General features: G+C 46.4%; 1 protein-coding gene across 3 annotated transcripts in view; it reads left to right on the top strand.

Annotated features, from left to right (window-relative positions):
- The window catches only part of EML1 (EMAP like 1), a 166,477-nt gene that overhangs the window by 44,786 nt on the left and 107,193 nt on the right, over window positions 1-14,498 (top strand). For 2 of the 3 annotated variants that reach the window (XM_064486242.1, XM_064486244.1), the window contains exon 1: window positions 4,986-5,138. The exons of the other annotated variant lie outside the window; for it this stretch is intronic. In XM_064486242.1, the coding sequence (XP_064342312.1) occupies window positions 5,072-5,138 (67 nt within the window). In that variant the 5' untranslated portion in view covers window positions 4,986-5,071. Of the gene's footprint in view, window positions 1-4,985; window positions 5,139-14,498 lie in introns of those variants that run through there. 3 annotated transcript variants of the gene reach the window in all.

Genomic DNA, 14,498 nt, shown 5'->3' on the forward strand with positions numbered 1-14,498 from the left:
AGTCTTATTATGAGAAAATGTATTTTAAATTTCATAACTTAGTATCAGTGATGCCTGGTGTCCTGAACCTCTGACATACCCAGTTCTTGGCTTTGAGATATTATACTAACTGTATCAGTTCGCCAGCGCTGCTGCAACAAAGCACCACACACCAGGTGGCTTAAACAACAGAAATGTATTGTTTCTGGAGGCCAGAGGTCCAAAATCAAGGTGTCGGCCGGACTGGGAAGGAAGGATCTGTGCCAGGCCTCTCTTCTCAGCTTGCAGACAGCTGTCTTCTCTCTGTTTCTTCACATGGTCTTCCCTTTGTGTGTGTCTGTGTCCTAATTTCCTCTTCTTATAAGGACAACAGGCATATTGGATTAGGGCCCACTCTAATGACCTCATTTAACTTGATTACCTCTGCAAAGGCCCCGTCTCCAAATAAGGGCACGTTCTGAAGTACCAGGTGTTAGTGCTTCAGCATAAGCATTGGGGAGGGGCACGAGTTAACCCAAAACATTAACTGAAGGGCACCCTCTCTTTGCTCTTGGAATAAAATCAGAAACCTCCACGTGAACAGGCGGCTCCTTGGTAATCTCCTCAGTTCCTCAAAAGAGCCTCATTCGCCTGAAGCAGCTCCTACTGGCTCTCTGCCTAAAGCCGCTCTGGTCCCTCCTTTTACTCCTCAGTCCAGTTCAGACCTTCCAGAACAATCTGAAACCCTCCCTTCTGGTTTTGTTTCATAGCACTTATCACAGTTTGTAGTCACACTTTTATTTGTATGATTATTCTGTGTAGCCTACAGGGAGAAATACATCTTACATCACCCACAGCTCACTCGCACGTACAGACCTTTCAAGTAACGACTGATGCTTCAAGGTAAGACGCAGGTTCTGGCTATGTTCAATGCTCCCTGATATGTCCTATTTCATTACTTTTTTCTTGTGGTAAAATATACACAACAGAGAATTCACCATTTTAACTGTTTTTAAGTGTGGAGTTCAGTGGCACTAAGGACATTCACGATGTTGCATGACCATAACCCCCATCTGTCTCCTGAACTTGTTCATCACCCTCAAAGGAAACTCTGTCCTGGTTAAATACTAGCGCCCGCTCCCCTCAGCAGCCACCACCCCACTCTCTGCCTAGGCGACTCTGACTCCTCTAGGCGCCTCATACAATCGGAATCACGTAGCGTTGTCTTTTCGCGACTGGCCTATTTCATGTGGCAGAACGTCCCCAAGGTTCACCCACGTGATAGCACATGTCAGAATTTCCTTTCTTTGAAGGCTGAGTAGTATTCCATTGTCTGGATAGACCACATTTTGTGCATCCATTCATCCGTCAGTGGACAGTGGGTTGTTTCCACATTTTGGCTATTGTGACTAATGCTTCTATAAACACAGGTGCACAGATGTCTCTTCAAGACCCTGCTTTCGATTTCTTTGGGTACATATCCAGAGTGGAATTTTCTGTTTCTTTTTTCTTTTCTTTTTTAAAATTAAAGTACAGTTGATTCTGTTTCATTTTTTGAAGTACTGATGTGACTCTTTAAATTGACTTCAAGACACCTGCCGTTGGGACAGCACTGTGCTTTGTGTGCTGTGTCCCCAGCTCCAAGCACGGTGCCTGGTGTTGCAGAGCTGTGTTTTGGAAGAACGTTGAATTAAACAATAGATGCGCAAGGCTTTACATTTCTGGGTAAGTTTTTTTTATTACTTCTCTATGAATAAAGGCTACAGAGCTCCCATTTTTCTTTCTCTTTTGCACATGTTGTGTAAACGCTGCTATTAATGCCACTGAACACTACGGTTATATTGTCCTAGACAGCGTACATCATTTATTACAACAACAACATGTTTTGGACTCAGGCCATAAATTATCTCAAAATGACGCAGAATGATAGTCTGTTAAAATGTTTGGGCGCAAAATCTCACATTATTAATTAAGTTTTCAGAGATTTTTCCTGAACTTTCTCCATAGATCTTTTTAAGAAGCTGTGTAGATTATACCTAATTGACTTAACATGTGTATCCTTGTAATTATGCTAAATTTTGCTTTTTTTAGAGTACCATTGTGGGAAAAACATAGCTGTTTAATACTCTAGGTTAAGAGCGTAATAACGATCTTTATCATCTCAAAAGCAGTGGACCGAGCTTTTTTTTTTTTTTTTTTGGACTGCGTTAATTGTTATTTGTAATTTTGCTCTAGTGGAAGTAAAATCTTCTAAGAAAATCTCCAGCTCCATTTTTCTCCTGTCCCACATCCGAATTCCCTAACCTTTCTTCGTTGGGGCCACCAACGATCACACCTTTAACATAACATTATAAATCAGGAATACAAACATTCCTGAAGCGAAGAATCTTTCAGTCATTTATTCACGATTGTCACTTCCTTTCCAAGTCTGAGGAAGCCACACATCAGCTCTTCAGACCAATTATCCAAAGCATCCTAAAGTGTAAAACCGCCAAAAGGAGAAGAGATCGTATAAAGACTGACCTAGAAGGGGAGAAAGACGGGAAATGAGAAAACAGAGAGGGGCTAAATCCAAATGCACAACTTTGTTAAGTCTTGTCCTTCAAAAGCACCCCCTCCTAGCACCTGCCTCTGGCCTTTGGGATGCAGAGGGCCCACCTGTCCTGCGCGGCGGTAGGGGCTTCATGTGACCCTCATATTCGGCCTCCATTTCCTTTTCCTGCCAAAGTCCTGAAATGACCATCTACATGTGCTCTCCTTTTGACATCCAGCAGCCTGGCTGTCATCCCCACTGTCTCCTCAAGATGCTCCAAGTCACCTGGGAGCCCTCTGTTACCAGACCGAAGCCCTTTCCCCTAATTCATCCTCCTTGACCCGTCCTGCAGAGAACCCTGTGAAAAGGCCCACTTCTTGGCGACTTTCTGTGCTCTTAGCTTAATGAAAGGACAGGATAGGCTGATGGTCCTGCCTCTCTGACAGCTCCTGCACAATTTCCTCCTCTCTTCCCTTTCCAAGGCTCTGCCCAGCTCCCTTCTGAACTTCCATTCTCTCCTTTAGAGAGCTCATTTACAGCCTCTTTGCTGACAATCACCAATTCCCCGTTCTTTCCCTGGCTAGCTGGCCTGCATCTGCAGTTGCTATGGGACATTTCTAACGGGAGGCTTGCTGTCTTCTCTTGCTTGGCCTCTCCATCTCTCCAGCTGCATCGTCCTGTAGCAGTTACCCTCTGGCCTGTCCCTCAGCCTCTCTCTTCCCTCTGACCATCGGGGGACCTGAGTGCCTCATTTTTGGAGCACTGCAGACACCCTGGACTCCTGCAGGCCACCTCACACTCAGACTCATCTCTAATTCCGCTCCTGTCAACCGTCCACCTGGGTACCAATCTCCTGCCTCCATCTCCTGGCAGGTCTGGCTCAGGCACCTCTGCCAGGTCTCAGGACCTCTCTTACCTGGCCCCCTTCTCTCAGTCCACTCTTATTTTTCACTGTCTGCAGTACAGGCTGTCCATTCAAGTCAGGCCAGCCCTTCGGCCTGTCAGCAGGCCCTGTTCCTTCTTTCCTCTGCAATCAGTAACACTGTCCTTCAAACACCAGGTCACCATCAAACCCATGGCACTTGTAGCCCTTGAAGGACTACCCCCTTCCCCCGTGTACTTTTCCTTTTGACAGTCTCTTGTCTTCGGCACTTGGTCTCCTGGACCAGGACCTGGATGAGGGCTTCAACCTCTCCCTTCTGCCACAGCATCTAATGCCAGTCCTGCTGACCCCTATGCCAAACATACCCCAGAGGCGGCAACAGAGCCCCATCCCTGACCCAGCGTTCTGCTTTTGCAAAGACAGGCCTCTGTTTGCCTCTGAACCCCAGGGAGGCCTCCAGTTTTTCCTAATGCTGATTTTTTACTTAGTTCTCATCTCACCTACTTATGTCCAACCTACAGGAGTTAATAGCTATAACTTGAAAACATTCAAAATTTTACATGTGAGTGAATTGTAACTATTGTGTGACCAGGAGCATAAATGTTATGCAGTCTGTTCTGGACCAACCCAGAGGATCATCAGACTCACAGATTCCTCTCTCTTGCGTCCTCACTTGTTATTTGTCGGCATCTTTATTGTAGGCCGTGGGCAGTGAAACACAAATCATTAACCATTATTATTAATTCGTGTGTTATTATCGAATTTTGCCCCAACTCGTCGTTTTTCTGAGAGAGTAAAGACAGAGTTCCTTGGGTCCCGTAACAAGTTAACAAGTGTGTAATGTGACAAGTCTGCACCCCAGGGGCTGATCAGAGTGGGAGGGAAGAGAGCAGATGTTTTAGCTCCTTTAAGCGCAGCAACCTTTCCAGCCTGACATTACGAGGGCCTCTTTTTAAAGTGGGAAGTCGCATCTTTTTCCGCCCGCGAGCAAAGGTTCAAGCGGAGTTACAAACCCTGCGCTAATTCTCACTCGAGCCAGGGCCTGGCTGCGGCGGAAGAACGTGCGCAGAGAGGGGCGCGCCTGGCAGGACGTGGCCAAAAGTGGAGTTGCTCCGAGGTGGAAACGCGGCCGAAATGGGCTCACAAGTTGTCCATGTTTGGTCCTGGAGCCGCCCGCGGGCGCGGGCGCGGGGACAGCGCCCCCGAGGAGCGCGGGCTCCGGCGTCCGCAGGAGGAGTTGCCCGGGCCCGGCCGGCGCCCCCGCTCGCCGCGCTTCCCCTCCCGCGTAGCCGCCTCTCCTTTGTCCCCGCGCCCCCACCCCCACCCCGCGTCCCGCCCTCCTGGGGGGCGCCGGCGGCCGCGCGGGGAGGCGGGCCCTGGCCGCGGCGCCACTGGGGCATCCCGGCCCCAGGCCCGCCCTCTGCTCCCGGGACCCAGCCGGCCCGCGCGCGGCCCCGCCCCGTCCCCGCCCGGCCACGTCCCCCGCCGAGGCCGCCCCCTGGCGGGCAGAGCGGGCGCCGGGCTCGCGCGGCTGCGGCGGCGGGCCCGGGGTTGCCATGGTAACCGGCAGCGGCCGCCGCCACAGCAGGGCCGGCCCCAGCGCCAGCGCCGGCCGCGGCTCGGCGCGGCTCAGTGTGGGGGTGAGCGGCGGCGGCGCGGCCCGGCCGGGGAAGCGAGCGCTGCCCGGCGGCCTCAGCATGGAGGACGGCTTCTCGAGCTACAGCAGCCTGTACGACACGTCCTCGCTGCTCCAGTTCTGCAACGGTGAGGGGCGGCGGCCGGCCGGGCGGGGGCCGCGGCGGGGAGCGGGCCGAGGGGCGAGGCCGGGCGGCCGGGGAGGCCGCGCAAAGTTGCGGCGGAGGGGCGCGCGGTTCCCGCCGCCGCGGGCGCATTGTGCTGGGCCGCGCGGGCCCCGGGCTGCGCCTCGCTGCGCCCCCGCCCCGCCCGGCTCCCGCGCCGGCCAGTGCGCGCGGGGCGGCGGGTCCCGGGGAGACCCGAGCGAGCGCACCGGCCGGGCAGCGCGTGGGGTGGCCCGGCCGCCCCGGGGCTCCGGGGACGTGTTGCTTTCTGCCTCCAAACTCACATCTGTTTGGAGATGTCTGGATGAGGAACTCGGAAAACAAATCACTTAATAACAAAACACTCCTTCGAGGATGTGCGCAGTGTTTGTTGCGGATAGACCCCCGGGATCCATTCAGTTGTACTTTGATGGAATCATCCCAGTTTCATGCAATCTAGAGCTTTTTTAACGAACAGGCAAAGGGAACCTGGCTTGAAAGTCTTTCGGCTATTTTGTTTACAGGGTGATGGATTTTTTTTTTTTTTTTACAGGAAGGAAACATTAATACGGCATCTTAAAAAATATATATAAAATCCTACGTGCTTGAAAGATTTTAGTCTCAACTAACAGGGTTGAAAAAGATGTTCACAGCAGACTGAATATTTTGGTAGACCATGATGTGTGACAATTTATGCACAAAAGTTCACCATACACTGTTTTATATGTTGGATTTATTGCTTTATTAGAGGATCCTGGAAGTTTTTTTTTTTTAATGTGTATTTGATAGAATTTACCCCGATGCAGTCGGAATAATTTGGAACTCTAGATGCTTTGACAACTCGAGCAATTTATTTTGTAATTGTAATTGAGCTTTAGGGGAACTTTCTAGTTATACAACACCTGTCTGCAAATAGGAGCTATTCTCTGTAGCAATAAGATTACTGTGTTGAGTCACCCTCTGTGATGATGTTAATTTCTGCAAAGCTTATCATCTTTTTCTAGGGAGAGTATACATTCTGATAGTTTTGGTAACTTACAATTTTCATATTAATCACGTATGAGCCTTCATTAACTTGATAATGCCCTCTTCAGTGGAATGAAAGAAAGTTTTTGCTCTCTCCAAATTTGACAGCAGTTTCGGAGTTGAAGGCAGATAGAATGTGTCTGCTGGCCCCTGGAATCTCTTATATATAGTTTAGAGCCATGGGAACAGTCTTGCACTCCAAAACACTAAGGAGGTATTTGAGCAGTTGTTTGGGGCCAGTCATTTTGTCTAAATAGCAGTTCAGTCATGAAGTTGACCTGCACATCTATTCGTGTATGTTTTGGTTTTCTGCCTTTTCTTGTTAATTGCTAGTTTAGAGATATTGGTAAGGAATTTTACTGGTAATGGTGTCTAGAAGAAAGTGAAAACCAACTCTTATATCATATGGCTAACAGTTTAAAGAAAAATGACTTTAAAATAACTAGAATCAAGCAATAAGATCACTTCAAAGTACAATTGAGTCATAACTGTTGAATGGCTTTTCCTAAAATGCTTTTAGCTCTGTATTTATTTTTTGGTTGTTTTATTGTTAAAGTTTAAAGGAAGAGTAGCCTATGAGGCAGAAAGGCATGTTAACTGATGATGTCTTAGGCTGTAAAATTTTGATGTAAAATTATTTTCAAGAGGCTTCAATACAAATGAATGCAATTCAGTTTAATTACTATGATGATTCAATTAAAGCAGCAAATCACAGAGACACCCTTTCACCCAGCACTAAACATTTGGATATTTTATTAGCTACATTGGAAAAAAAAGCTTTTTCTTTTTAAATTAGAGATTTACATCACAATGACAAGACTACAACAGTATAATCTGTGAACTCAGAGTTTTAGATGTAGAGCAGCACTTCGTGCTTTTGATGGTGACAGGAACTAAAAAGGCAGAGTTATGTATTAGCTTCAGAAAATACTACCCATACTTCCTACGTGGATGCCTGTCACAGGCAACGTCCTCTCGGTGAGATACAGACAGCCGTTAGTGATATGAATGAGACTGGAGCGAGAGAGGATGTTGGTCTAATGAATGAAACCTCCATCTTCCATTATGGTTTTTTTCCTCACTATCGCTCCTAATTAATTTGTAACGGATATTAAATGTCAACACAGGCAGTATTAGCCTCCTGAAGAGAGACTATGCCTTCTCATCTTTTAGATCCTGGCCCTCTCAGGATCTAAAAGATGTGTGTGTAGAAAGTGTGTGCCATGTTTCTTCTTCAAACTATTTAGAACTCTGTAAAGTGAGCTAGAAATCACAAGCTTCGTTTATTGCCCTAAGTAAAACTACAATAGTTGGAAAGTGGATGAAAGCTATTGTTTACAAGCCAGCTTCTCATTTGGGAAGTGCCATCCTTTACTCCATATTTCTTCCAGAGGTTTCCTTGGTCGAAGGAAGCATCACCGTCCTCCTTTTTGTAGGAGACTGAGGCTCAAAGAGACTTACTGACTTTAGAAGGTCATACAACCAGTAAAGCTTGGATACCAATGTGAATTTTTTGTTTTGTTTTAATAATAGCAGTATAGAGATACAATTTACATTCTAAAAATATACACCCTTTTAAAGTGTACATTTAAGTGGCTTTTAGTATATTCACATTATTGTGCAAGCATCAACATTATCTAATTTTAGAACATCTTCATCACCTCCCAGACGAAATCCCAGAACCTACTAGGTCCTGTTCCCCATTCCCCACTGCCCTGGCCCCTGGCAGCCACTAATCTGCTTCCCGTCACCATGGACTCTGCATGTTTAATGTAAATGGAATCTTACAGTATTTGGCCTTCTGTGTCTGGCTTCTTTCGCTTAGCACCATGTTTTAAGGTTCATCCACATCATAGCACGGGTCTGTATTTCATTCCTTTTTATGACCAAATACTATTCTGTTGTAGGGATAGACCACATTTTATCCATCCACCAGTTGCTAGGCATGTGGGATGGTTCTGCCTTTTGATTATCATGAGTAATACTACTGTGAACATTCATGTCCAAGTTTTTGTGTGAATGTATGTTTTCATTTCTCTTTGGTAGATACCCAGGTGTGGCATTGCTGGGGCGTGTGGTAACTCTGGGTTTACCATTTTTGAGGAACCAGTCTGAATGTTTTGAAATCTAGATAGCAAGTTCTTTTTCTTACACCTTCCAGATACAAGACTGGGGAATCAAGGAACTGGATGAAAGAAGGAAGGAAGTGGGTGGGAGGAACCTAATATTATTGCTGTTTCATTTCTGTGAGTCACTTCTGATACTTTCATCAATCACAGCTCATCAGACCAAGTCAATGCAAAAACAAAAAACAAAAACAAAAAACAAGTTAACCCACATTCTTGCTTAGTTACCATAGTTGATAGAATTTCAGCATTTGAGGGGACCAAAGTGGTGATCTCATCTCATGGTTTACTTTCTTAAGCCTCTGAATGTTTCTTCAAACTACAGCTCACCCAGGAACCCAAATGTAAAGCAGATAAGCGTGGAGCGGCTCTAGCTGAAGTGGCCCTCCTCGCCCGCGCCGTCCTCCACTGGTTCAGTCCACCCATCCCTCCCTGGCTCGAAATCTCTGTTCCACAGCTGGAGAGGAGAGGGATGCTCCAAAGGTTATTCACCTCATGTTTGAGGACTTCCAAGGGACTGGAAACTCACTATCTCTTCATGCAATCCATTCCTTCTTTGTACAGTTCAGACAGTCATTTCCTAAATGCGGTCAACATGTAGCCCAAGTTCTGCCCCTTGGGCCCATAGAGAATAGGTTTTATCTCTTTTCTATGCACTAGGTCATGTTTGAAGACAATTGTGATAGCTCTTTTTCCCGTCTTCTTTCAGCTAAACGTTACCAGTAAAAAAAAAATCCTCAAAAAACACAATTTTAGACCCTCACTCATCCTGGCTTGCCTGATCACTTGTTTTCTTTTGTCTAAATGCCTTTTACAATTTGACAGAACTGAATGCGGTATTCCAAGTACGATTTTTAAACAGAGCAGAGTAGAGCAGGATTCTTCACCTCCCTTATTCTAAAGTCTATACTTCTACTAATGCAGCCCAAGATCATATTAGCCTTTTGCTTGTCACTTCACGTTACCTCTGCTGTTAGTCTTCACCTAAAATTTTGTCTGTTTTACATGTACTGTGGCTAAGCCCCCCCCAACTTTTTTTCTTACTTTTTCTTTTCTTTTTGAAGGGGCTTTCTTCCAGTAGGCAGAGCCCTATCAGATTACAACACAATTATAATATGTATTACCATCCTGCAAAAAACCCCAACGCTATAGAATATTTCAGCGTTATAATAACATGGAAGTTGGTCACTGCCTTAAAGGTTATGATGCTGACTAACGTCCTTTTTCCATCCTGCCTGGAAAGGCGTCGTGAGAGACCTTATCGGATACCTTGTAAAGCCTATACATGGTGTGTCTGCAGCTCCCCAGTGTAGCTGGGCTTCTTCACCTGCAGGTGCTACTTCTTAATAACCGTGGCAGGTCAAGTCCCCACTACCTGCAGCTCCCAGTGACATTTTGAAGTCACGATAATAATCTTTTGAAGCTACTTCCATTTTTTTTTCTAGTTTTGAAGTGAAAACTTGTTTTAATTCCTAAGCATTTATATTTGGGGAATTGATAATACTTTATTTAAAATCTTAGCAATATTTTGGCATCTGTAATTCTGATCACTTTCTCAACTCTGGTTATCATAGGATTTTCAGGTTGGCAAATAGCTGGGTTTGAAACAGGATCAAGGAACGCGTGTGAGGAAATCATTTGAACTCAACAACATGAAGTCTTTTCAAACCTATTATGTATTCTTATGTGGTGGCAGACGACTGATTTAAGCTTTCTCTGATAGCAAAATCAAAAGAAAATGCTTTTACGGAAAACTGCAGGGCAAGCACCCGTGCCGAGCGAGAATTTCTAATTGGTACACTTGGTGCTCCACCCGGCACAGAACCACAAGCATTTATGACATGATAAACAAACCCAAACATTTTGGTGGGAAATTCACAAACCGTGTTTCAAAAGTAACCTTCGGTTGGTTATTGTTAATTTCTGAGGTAGAGTAAGCCAGAGAGTCTCTTGAAAAATAAACATTTCAGTTGAGTGGAGGGTGGATAAAGAAATAACAGCTTTCTTTCTACTGTTAGTCTGGTCAAGCTGTAAAACTGGAAGCGTGAAAACCTGAATCACGGACAGCACTGAAAATTGTACATAAAAGCACTGCTTTTTATTAGTGAAGCGGTTTCTCCAAGGGCTTAAAAATCAATGGTATTTTGGACTACTTAGGAAAATCTCTCTCAGGAAAAATACGAGTATTCACCTTTAAAATCCTAGCTTATTAATAGAGGATTTCTAGGATTAGCAAAATATTTTAAATGCCACCAGAAACAGTGAAAATAAAAAGTTTGCTGTAAACTCTAAATACTGTACAATTATCAGTACACCTCCCCCCTCAATGCTCCATGTTCGTCTCACTGGATATTTGACACATAAATTTAATATTCTGCTGAAAGCAGCACATTTGTTTTAATGTCATGTGGGACGGGGGGGGGGTGTCCTTATGTGCCAGCAGGAGAAAGTACACATCCTTTTGGTTTACTTTAAAGAAAGAGCTCTTTAGAAGTTTATCTCTCTTAAAAGTATTTATTTTTCAGTCAAGAGTTAGGTAGACATACTTCCAATTTTGTTTCCTCTAACACTGTATCTTTACTGGAAAAAACTATGTGTGGAAAACCACATTTTTACAGAGTACTTAGTTGTGTCTTAAAAGGCAATAGCATATTTATTCTGCCAGATTGCTGGGAAAGATTTAAACACTCTGTCTTGAATAAACTACCCCCACTGTGAAGGGGCAGATTGACCTTTAGGCTTAGATGATGCAAGAGGGCAAAAACGCCAAGCCCAGAGCCTGCCAAGGTGGGGAGTTCCGTAGGAGACCTTGGCTCCTTATAGAGGGAGAGAGGACCAGAGGTGCCAGCCCTCCTGGGGTGGCGGCCAGATCGCTGTGCGGTGTGGTCCGGGAGCGGCCGTGTCCTTGGTTCTGTGCCCTCTGGAGGGGAAGGCATCATTGTCCTGATGGGGCCATTATTCCCACCAATAACCTTTCAAGGACAACGAGCAGCTCACAGTTAAAGATAATGAGGATAGAGATGGTGAGGCGAGTATTCGCGGGGAGTGGGGACTTGAAGTTCACTTGGCCGATGGAGTCGATTTAAGGTGAATACATTGCACACGGGACAGTGAAGCATGTTTAAAACATGGTCTTCCCCAGAAACATTAGATTTCCCTGGTCATCATCCACCAGCCCTCTCTCCCCTGCCCTCCCATCTCCATGGCCTATAGGTTCTGCTCCCCAAGTATCTAATAATTCCTTCCTCTGCCTTAGCTCAGACCCTCGTCAGTTCTCATCTGGGGTGTTGTAAAACCAGCAGCCCCAACTAGCCTTTCTGCCTCCAGGCTCAGTTCCCTTTTTATTGAGTTGAGTACCCACCGCACTGGTTATTGCACTGATCTGAGGGTCCCAGCAACACCCCGGCGCCACATGTCCTTGCATTCAGCAGACTGCATTGCTCTTTGGGAACTGGGCACTCAGCATCACATCCACAGTTAGTTGTTTAATGACCCCAGGAATAGATGGTACCAAGAAAAAGGGTAAGGAGTGTTACTGGGCATCAGACTAAGGAAGGCCCGCGTGAGCTCTTTCCTGGATGTGTGGAAGTCACTCACTGAAAGGGGATGGGGAGAGGGTGGGCAGAAGAACATTCCATTCAGAGTAGGAAGCTCTGAGGGGGCGAAGGACCTTTTGGAAATTGAAATAAAGCCTCATGTGGTGCAGGAAAAAGGAGCAAAGCAAAAAAAGAAAGAAAAAGGAGCAAAGCTTGAAATGAGGCTGGGAGGGGGGCGTCCTGTGGGGCCTTTTGGCCACATTGAGGAGTTTGGTCTCATTTCTAATGAGCAGAGAGAATGTGGTGGAGGATTTTGAGGCAAGAGAGTGCCGTGGTCAGATTTGCAGGGATTTTGAAGGATGGCTCTCCCTGCAGTGTGGAGTGGGGCCAGGGAGGCTGGCGTGTGAATCCAGGGAGAGGTGGTGCTGATTAGGGGCTAACCTCACCTGGACTTAAGTCATTAGGCGTGGAGAGGAGGGGGAATCCAGGATGCCACCCAGGCTCCTGACTCATCCATCCAAGTGAGCAGCGTGGGCCGAGACAGAAGGAGCTAGAAGGTTGGGGAGGCGGACAGTGGTTCATTTGCGGCTTGTGGGGCATGAGGGACGGATGGGACATAGAAGCCAAGGGGCTGAGTAGGCTGCAGGCTGCAGGCTGCAGGCTGCAGGGACTGGAGTCGGGAGACGTCTGGACTAGAGATAAAAAGTTTGAGAGCCCTCAATGTGTAGATGGTAACGGAATCCCACGGCTCAAGTGAGCTCACCTAAGGTGAAATTAGATGCTTGGAATGCTCCTCTGGGAAGATAGACCTGATCTGGGAAGCAGCCTCCTGTTTGAAAGTCTTCAGGGCCCCTCCCTCCCCTTTGGCACCCAAGGCCCTCAGGCTGCCTGTCTCAGCCAACCCCCAGCTCCTTCACCTGCCGCCACCCCTGGCTCCTGAGTGTGGTGAGGTGTCCTTGGTGGCCCCCAAACCTCTGTCATCACATTACCCCAGAGGCCTGGCGTGGTGGTTTATTTTCAGAGCCCCTGTTAGGCCATCATCACTTTCCGGGCGGAGCCTGCCCCTGGTGGGTTCCTGGTGAATATCGTTTGAGTGAAATCAGAGCCCATCTGCTGTGTCTTACACCAGAGTGCCCCACCTGTCGCAGGTGTGTGCTAAGTTGGGTTAAACAGGGAAGGCACTCCTACCACTTTTCTGTCTGCTTGAAATAATGTGTGTGTGTGTGTGTATATATTGTATTACATCTCACATACAAATCTACACACGCATACGTATTTGGACACCTGTCACAGGTATGTGTATACACATGCACATACACGTGACATTTAACTCTCTCCCTCATCAAAGAACCAGTAGACTTGGACATTGGAAGAGAAGGCTTTGCAGGTGAGGAAACGTTACAGGGAGAACCCAGGAACAATTGAACGTGGGACAGTGAGGAGACTGGCTGAGGGGACCCAAACTCATCTGCACAAATAAGGAAGTCTCGAGCTGGACACTGGTCCACTTGAATCAAAAAGTAGAAACATTTGCAAAAAGCATTTGGTGGTTTAACGGGCTTAAAGCAAATTATTTTCAGCCAAAGTAATTGACACAGTGAAGTAGTTCTTGGCAAAACTAGCATTCTTAGCAGCAAAAAAAGATCTGACTGTTAAATCAGCCCCCGACAGTTATTTGGTGTAACAAGAATTTTGCCATTCTTAGAAAAATATGCTCCAGTGGAGAAGCAGTTGGGCAGAGTTGGGACTGTCCTATGCTGTAGCATTGCTACACATTTTAGCCCCAATTATCGTCTTAAACAGTTGAAAATCCTTAGATGATACTTTGTGTAACATCAAGTTACTTGCAGTGCTTAACCATCCCATGTGTAAAATGTGGTGACCACTCCCCGGGGACCGTACGGAGCTGTAATAAAGATACCGAGCTGTTAGCCTGGCTCCGCCGAATTAGTCCTTTAGAGAATAATGAAGCAGGATTGCCCACACTCCACTGCTCTCAAAGACTGAAATCTGGCTCCATGTGTCATCTCTTTGCCTTCCTTGAAAATGGCCTTGTATTGAGTTGATATAATTTAATTATATCAAAATATGTGTTCAGACTGCATCTTGTACTTAATTACAGCTCTAACACCACACAGTTGTTATTTCCCAACAAGAGCTTGTGCTTCTCCAAGGTAGGGGCTGCATTCCATTCGTCTTTCTCTCCCCAGTGTGGGGCAGCTAGTGTGTGTGTGTGTGTGTGTGTGTGTAGCAGCAGGGGAGGAGAGGGAGATGTAGCCAGTGCTGGAGGGCTCACCAGGCAACCTCCAGTGTCAGTGGTCCAGGCACTGACAGGTTTCCCCTGTTTAATCCTCACTACACCCCTCTGAGGTGGCTGTTATGGTCATCAGCATTGTGACCTGTGAGCCCCCAGCATTTACATAACTTGCCAAGGTCCCCTGGCTAGTCCTTTTCAAGAACTGGAGTTTGAACCCCGGAGTCTGCCTCCATGGTCCACAGCCTACTAGGTGCTCATTTGTGTGGTTTTTTGTATGTGTGTGTTTGATGGTGGTTTTTTTTCTTTTTTGCTTTTGTTTTTGTTTGTTTGTTTTGGGAGGGTAATTAGGTTTATTTATTTATCTTTAGTGCAGGTACTGAGGATTGAACCCAGAACCTTGT

The sequence above is a fragment of the Camelus dromedarius genome, chromosome 5 (genome assembly GCF_036321535.1).
Source record: "Camelus dromedarius isolate mCamDro1 chromosome 5, mCamDro1.pat, whole genome shotgun sequence".
Taxonomy (NCBI): domain Eukaryota; kingdom Metazoa; phylum Chordata; class Mammalia; order Artiodactyla; family Camelidae; genus Camelus; species Camelus dromedarius.